The following is a 7,056-nucleotide window of genomic DNA, read 5'->3' as shown; positions in this document are numbered from 1 at the left end:
ATAAATACTCCGCTAGACGATTAGGTCTTATCTAGCATGACAGGTTACTCGTATGTAACAAGAACATAAGGTTGTAACCATGAAATGCAAGGTTGTAACTCAATTATCATGTTAATTGTTTGTAACCTTCTTCTTAAGCCGAGAAAAGAATGCATTCAAATCTGTTGAACATGGAATCTAACACTATCTATATCTGAACTCACTCATCAGAATCACAATGAAAGAGAACTGACAGTTGAGGAAATGGAATCCGCACTGAGAAAAACAATGCTGCAAGATGAGATGAAGAGCAGATCTTATCGGACAAGGCTCAAGAATAGAGCATGAAAATAAAATGGATGAACAGCCATCAAATTAATTATTGAAGCTCATAATTATGTGAACATCAGAAGAGTCATAAAAAAAATCAACAAATTGGTTACAAAAGGTCAAATCAAATCATATCTCAAGGCTCCAAAAAAATCTCATTTCTGGAAGCGTCTCCTAAGAGTGGTTTGCTGATTTTTGTGAGAGGGAGGAACATTTATACAATAATATGTACACAATTACCATTGATAACAGCTGAACTTTCACCAAATAACATTGTTTTCTGAACACACACCTTGTGTAATCACCCCAAAATTTTCAAACATTTTTTAGAGATCCAAGTTAGATCCAAAACCCAAGTTCGGATCTAAATTGAGCATTTCAGACCTAAAATTTTGAATCGACTTCGAAACGACAAAATTTGAGCTTCGCGCGTGCATGGCCCTTCCTTTTGTTTTAAAAAACTCATTTCTCACACCAAAATGTGTTTTCAAACCCAAGTCGCTCGAACGAGTCAACAACCGATTAAACTAAAATCAGATTTAGAGTGAGTTCGGAGACGCTCAAAATGGAGTCGACCGCCCATTTTTAATAAAAAACTTCTCTTTAACATATTTTAAATAAAAAAAATTACGAATGTTTAAACAATATTCTCATTCTATTAGATTTTATTAAATTTTATTTATTATTTTTTAAAAAAATAGTTGCGTCACGCGGTCAAGCGTCGCGCAATGCGCGCTTGCGCGCTTCTCTCAACCGAGCGTGTCTCTCAACCGCGCGTGCCTGCGTCGCCCGACCGCGCGGTTGGGTGAGCGACCCTTCGCACGCTCAGGTGGGGCCTGCCTTGTGTGCAGACCCCATTTTTCTTCAAAATTTCGTTTGTTAGAGGCATTTTCGATCATTTTAGGTGGGCATTAGCCCTGCCTACACCTAAAAAAAAGTGATTTTCAGGCCTAATGGCCAATCATGTTAAGTCAAAACTTATTTCTTTTTTTTTAATTGAAAATAATTCAAAATTATTTGAAATTTGGATGAAAATGTTTTGAAATTAAAAAAAATTCAAATTTTGAGTTTTTGCTCCAAAACTCCGTATAAATACCCACACATTCCCTCCTCTTATGTATAAGCTAGCCCTTGGAGAAACCTAGTGTATTCTCACTTGGAAACTTAAAGTTTTTTCCTTAGCTCTCTCTTTCTCTCTCCCTCTTTCTCTTTTCATTTTTCTCTTTCTCTCCAACTTAGAGCAAGTTACAACTCTTCAAGGAAATACCAAAGTTTTTTTGGAGGACTCCTCTTCATTATCTTGGCGACTCATTTAAGGTGAGTCTAAGATCATTTCAAACATAGTTGTTAATTTTTCGTAAGTTATTTCTCACTAAAGGTATGTAATCATCATCTCTCATATTTTTCTTCTATTTTCTTTTCTCTCCTCGTGGCCAAAGGAGATAGCTCTCACTGTCTATTTTAGAGTCAAGAGGCTATGCTTGAGTGCACTGGGAGCATGAGAAGATAAGATGATCTTTCATTTCATGATTAAATCATATTTTTTTTTCTTGAATATATTCTTGTTGTTGTTGTTCTTTTCTTAAATATAGTCTTGTTGTTGTTCTCTTATTTCATTCTATTTTTTTCTTTTCTTTTTTTTTCCATAACGAGATAACACTCAATCTCTATTTTATAGTCAAAAGGCTATGCTCGAGTGCACCGGGAGCATGAGAAGACGAGATGATCTTCTATTTTCATGCTTGAATCATGTTATCCTATTTCTTAAATATATTCTTCTTGTTCTTTTGCTTCTCATTTTTCTCTCTTCTTTCTTTCTTCATGCCAAAGAAGATAGTCCTCAATATCTATTTTAGAATCAAGAGGCTATGTTCGAGTGCACCGAGAGCATGAGAAGATGAGATGACCTTTTATTTTCATGTTTGAATCATATTATTTCATTTCTTAAAAATAGTATTGTTTTGCTTTTTCATTTTTCCCTCTTCTTTATCTCCCCATGGCCGTATGAGATGGCCCTTAATCTCTATTTTAGAGTCAAAAGGATATGCTTAAGTGCACCGAAAACATGAAAAAATGAGATGGTATACCATTTCATAGTTATATCATGCCCTCTCTCCTAGTTGAACCTTTCTCTTTTTTTCTTTCTCTCTCTCTCTCTCTCTCTCTTTTCCTTCCTTAAATATTGTTTATATATTATCAATACATAATTGCTTGGTTTTTCATTTATATGTGAATATATGGTGAGAATGAGAGTGTGGTTTGGAGTTCTTCATCTTTATCTTCATATTAATTTTTTTGAGGTTGGGACTTGTTTAACATAAGAAAAATCCTCACAAAAATGTACATGTTAATATGCATTTGCATATTATTTGGCGCTACTTTCCTTCCTAATCATCCAATTAGAAACCCTAACAAGTGTCTCATTATATTGCTTGATTTTCTTACATACCCAATGGTAGAGAAAATGTATTCTCTTGTAACAAACCAAGTAATAACATTTTATATTTATATATAAATCATATTTTACAAAAGATTTTCAAAAGCAAATACCCTCTTTAATGTGGCTTTGGAGACTTAGCTGAGGCTCTTGCACAAGTCCAAGCTCCCCTTCGACCTACATCAAATTTGAAGTCGGTTGTTTTAAGTCATTTCTTCATTTTTAATATCATGAAAACACATATGTATATACATGTTGTATGCATATATGTACACATGATGATTCCCTTTATATTTATCTCTCTATGTTTCTACATTCTATTTTACAAATTTTGATATACATATGAATGTATATATACATGTATTCAATTTTCTCTCTTTAGAACCTTTTTGTATTCTTCTACAAATTTCTTATATATATATATATATATATATATATTCTTTCCCTTTCTATTTAAGTTAATACTTCATTTTCAAAAACTTACACAAATATGTATACATACATATAAAGAATATGTATCTCCTCCTATTTCAAAATCTTATATTTAGAGATCTTTAAAATCTTTTTCTCTATTTCTCTTTATTTCTATGGGAGTATCTCATTTCTCCATCATTTCAAATATTTTTCTCTCTTGGTTTAAGATCATTTTCATTTGCTGATTTCAACCAAAAATTAAGTAAGAACCTAATATTGGATTCATATTTGATGGTCTATAACCCCAATCCATTTTCAAAATTTTTTTCCACTTATATATGATAGTTATCAAAACAGAAATCTTATATATATATTATGGTAGGAATGTCTTAGATGAATGTTGTGGTAAGAATGTTTTATTTTCTTTCAATCATGTAGGATCAATGCATTTATGCATTCACAATCGCTTAATATTACTTGTGATTACAAACAACTCTCCAAAAGAATTTAAGCAAGATGAGATAGAATTCTAAGTAAGTAGTAACCGAATTAGAGTAAAATCTCAAATATACTTAAAATCTTAAAAGAATACTGAAGTGACTTCAAAATAGTTTCTCACGTTTTCCAAATGATATTTATAAAAATCTTTCAATTCTCGTTTTCTCAAAAATGTTTCACATTTTCAAGTGATTCTTTAAGAACCTTTTTAAAAATTTGAAACATCAAACTTTCAATATTTTTCTACACCGCATATAAAAAAGAATGTTTGAGTGAAAATGAAATGCATCAATAATAAACAATAATAAACATAGCCCTTGGATTGATTACCCTTAATAAGGGTGCCAGGAACCGACAAGTGAATCCCTTTCTCTCTCATTTTCAAAACAATTCTCATTTTTTTGGATCACTCCAACTATCAAAAATTTTAAGGATGCGAACAAATGGCCACATGAAAGAGAGGGGGGAGAGGAGGGGGAGAGAAAGCCAACTTGTCCATCAAAACTCAGTGCCCATAGGAATTGAACTCACAACAAGTCTACTACTTGCCCATCATAGGAATTGAACTCACAACAAGTCTACTACTTGCCCATCGGAGAGAGAGAGAGAGAGAGAGAGAGAGAGAGAGAGAGGGAGAGAGAGAGAGAGAGAGAGGATTATTAATACACGCAGCAGCCACACTACACTGAACGGAAAAACAAGCATTAAATGAGTGACTGTCTGCGACAATATCATGACAACACCAACTTTCTGCCAAATGCAAGTTGATCAAACTTCACATACGAGCAATAACTTTGTAACAGCCATTAGGCACACAGGAAAAGAAAAACACACATTAAATGGGGGTGACCATCTTCAACAGCAGGATCATGATAACACCAACTCTTGAAGTTTTCCTATTACAGTCCTAATATATTCTTGTTGCACGCTCTCATTAAGCAAGAATTCCCTTAGTTTGGCATTGTTGGCTCTTATCTTCTTCGTTTTCTCTTCATCATTGTCTATCACCATTCTCACTGCCTCACACACAGCCTCCCTAGTAAACCATCCGTCCTTAGACCTCCTCTTCACGGCAACGCCAGCCTTAAGCTTCTTGGTCATTAGCTTTTCACACAAAAACTGATCTGATATCTGGGGAAGCAGGACCGTTTGGCACCCGCCTGCTACGGCCTCCATAATTGTGCCGAAGCCGCCATGGCTAAGGTGCACGCCAACTGAAGGATGCCTCAGAATATGTGGTTGTTGAACCCATCCGCTATGCACCATCCCCTTTCCTCCCATTCTTTCCCCTACAATCTCTTGCTTTGCTGCCTGCTCCCCAGGTGTTCTGAAATTAAGGACAGCGAAAAATGGTGCACCACTCATCTCTAATCCCGCAATGAGCTCGACGATCTGCTCATTTGTTAAGCAAACCTCACTGCCGAAGGAGCAAAAGACAACAGATCCTACAGGGAACTTGTTCAGCCATTTCTGCCATCGTTCCTCGAGCTCTCCCCTTGGAGCCTTGGACATGAGCGTACCGCATGGGAGCGCCTGCTTCCCGGTCAAGGACGAGAAGAACTTGAGGTACGTCTCCTCGATCTCCACGGCAGTTTTTATGATGATTGCAGAACTCAGTGCCATGACAGCGAGAATCCTCGTGCATGGGGACCTTCTCGATTTATGGTGCCTCCTTAAGTTCTGCATCATGTCGCGTGCTTCATAGGGCTTTAGGCTGGTGATGGCTGAAACAAGCCTTACAGGAAGGTTCTCACTAAGCGTAAGGGCTAGCTTTTTTGGGTGCACCACGGTGAAGATCTTCATGGGCGTAGTAGAGATGGCAGCTGCAACGTAGAAAAACACAGGCTTGATTCCTAGGGAGTTTGCGAGCGGGGGAAGCCAGTGGTAAACAAAGTCGAAGACGACGACTTCAGGAGAGAGTTTGCGTAGAATGTTGGTGATCTGTGGCTCGCTGGCGTCAAGGGCCTCCATGAGAAGCAGGCGCAGGCGCGCAGACACAGAAGCAGTAGTCGATTCAACTCCAGCAGGCAGGCCAGGGATGGGACGGAGGTCATAGTTGACGATTGGAATGCTAGGGTCGAGGCCAGCACGGATCCTCTCCACGAGGGTTGGCGGAGAGAGGAAGGTGACTGTGACACCATTCTCGACCAGCCTGTTGGATAGTTGGATGAATGGGCAGATGTGACCAAAGCCTAGCCATGGGAGCATGACAACATGAAAAGGGTGGCAAACTCCTTCCATTGTGACCAAGCACTAGTTTTTCTCCTCCTGTATGAGGCTCACTCGCTTGATGGAGAGATATAGATTAAGTGGTCATGTATATATACAAGTGACACCACAGCCCCCCCCACCCCCAAAAATGAAGCTGGTGTATAAAAAAATGTGCACTTGATTGTAATGACTAGAATACCCCTGAAGGAGTCTTCCTACCAGGACAAAAAAATAATAGAAAAGTTAAAACTTCAAAAAAAAAAAAACATTTTTTTTTAAATCCTTAAAAATACCCTCAACTTCCCCATTCTTGTTTTTTGGTATATATTTATTGTATGCAGCACAGCTACTGCATGAAACTCGGTCTCCCTACCCCCACGCCCAAACAAACACTTTCGACTTAGAATCCATTACAACTATGAATCCTCATTTCCTAGAGTCATGTAGATGCTCAAAAAGAGAGTGAGTTGAGTGCATTGGAGTATTGTATGCCATAGATAACACCCAAAAAAAACGGAAGGAGGGAGTTGGGGTATTTTGTAGACTTTTTCAAAAAGTAATGCCTTTTCTAGATTTTTACTTTTTCATTACCTTTTTTTGTCCTTACAAGGAGTTCTTCTTTTCACTGACAAGGACTATTCTAGTCATTAAATCTCCTATACATATTTTTTTTTTTTACACAGTGCATATAACCAACTCATGCTTCAAAATGGGGGAGCTCAATGTATCTGGCCCTCTATAGAGATACGTGGGTCCCTAACCCATTACAGAGGTGGGCCATGGGCCACATGTCTCTATTGAGCGGATGTCCCACTTTCTTTGGAGCATTTAATCAGGCACGCTCAATTTCTCATATGTCGTAATCTGGGGTTGACCATTTCAACCAAGTGTAGGAAAGTTAAAAGTATTGTATTCTCAGATGAGTCAAACACTATGGCCAATACCGATTCAGGGCCTAACTAGTAGCGGATCTACTTGGTTAGGGTGGGCCACTAAAAACTCGCATTATAATATCTCAACAATACATTGTTGTGACTCCAAAATTATATTTCCCTGCAAGTGTCACATGACTAAAAAATCTTGGCTCCACTGAGCCTAACGATGCATTGCACCTCATTAACCAATCAAACCCTCTTGGAGGATACGCCTGTGACCTTACTAGCATTGCACCTCATTGAATTTATATA

The 7,056-nt window shown here is 37.6% G+C and overlaps 1 protein-coding gene across 1 annotated transcript; it reads right to left on the bottom strand.

Moving 5' to 3' along the window:
- Positions 1-4,525: 4,525 nt before the first annotated feature.
- On the bottom strand, positions 4,526-5,899 carry LOC116254426 (anthocyanidin-3-O-glucoside rhamnosyltransferase-like). Its single transcript, XM_031629808.1, has one exon. The coding sequence runs from the start codon at positions 5,897-5,899 to the stop codon at positions 4,526-4,528; it is 1,374 nt and encodes a 457-aa protein (XP_031485668.1).
- Between the last annotated feature and the right edge of the window lie 1,157 nt (positions 5,900-7,056).

Source organism: Nymphaea colorata, chromosome 5 (genome assembly GCF_008831285.2).
Source record: "Nymphaea colorata isolate Beijing-Zhang1983 chromosome 5, ASM883128v2, whole genome shotgun sequence".
Classification (NCBI taxonomy): Eukaryota; Viridiplantae; Streptophyta; class Magnoliopsida; order Nymphaeales; family Nymphaeaceae; genus Nymphaea; species Nymphaea colorata.
The sequence above is the reverse complement of the archived record's forward strand: the minus strand, read 5'-3'. Positions and strand labels throughout refer to the sequence as shown.

What these genes read in the sequence shown, in the direction of transcription:
- LOC116254426 (XM_031629808.1), bottom strand. Translation starts at nt 5,899, where the DNA reads ATGGAAGGAGTTTGCCACCCTTTTCATGTTGTCATGCTCCCATGGCTA.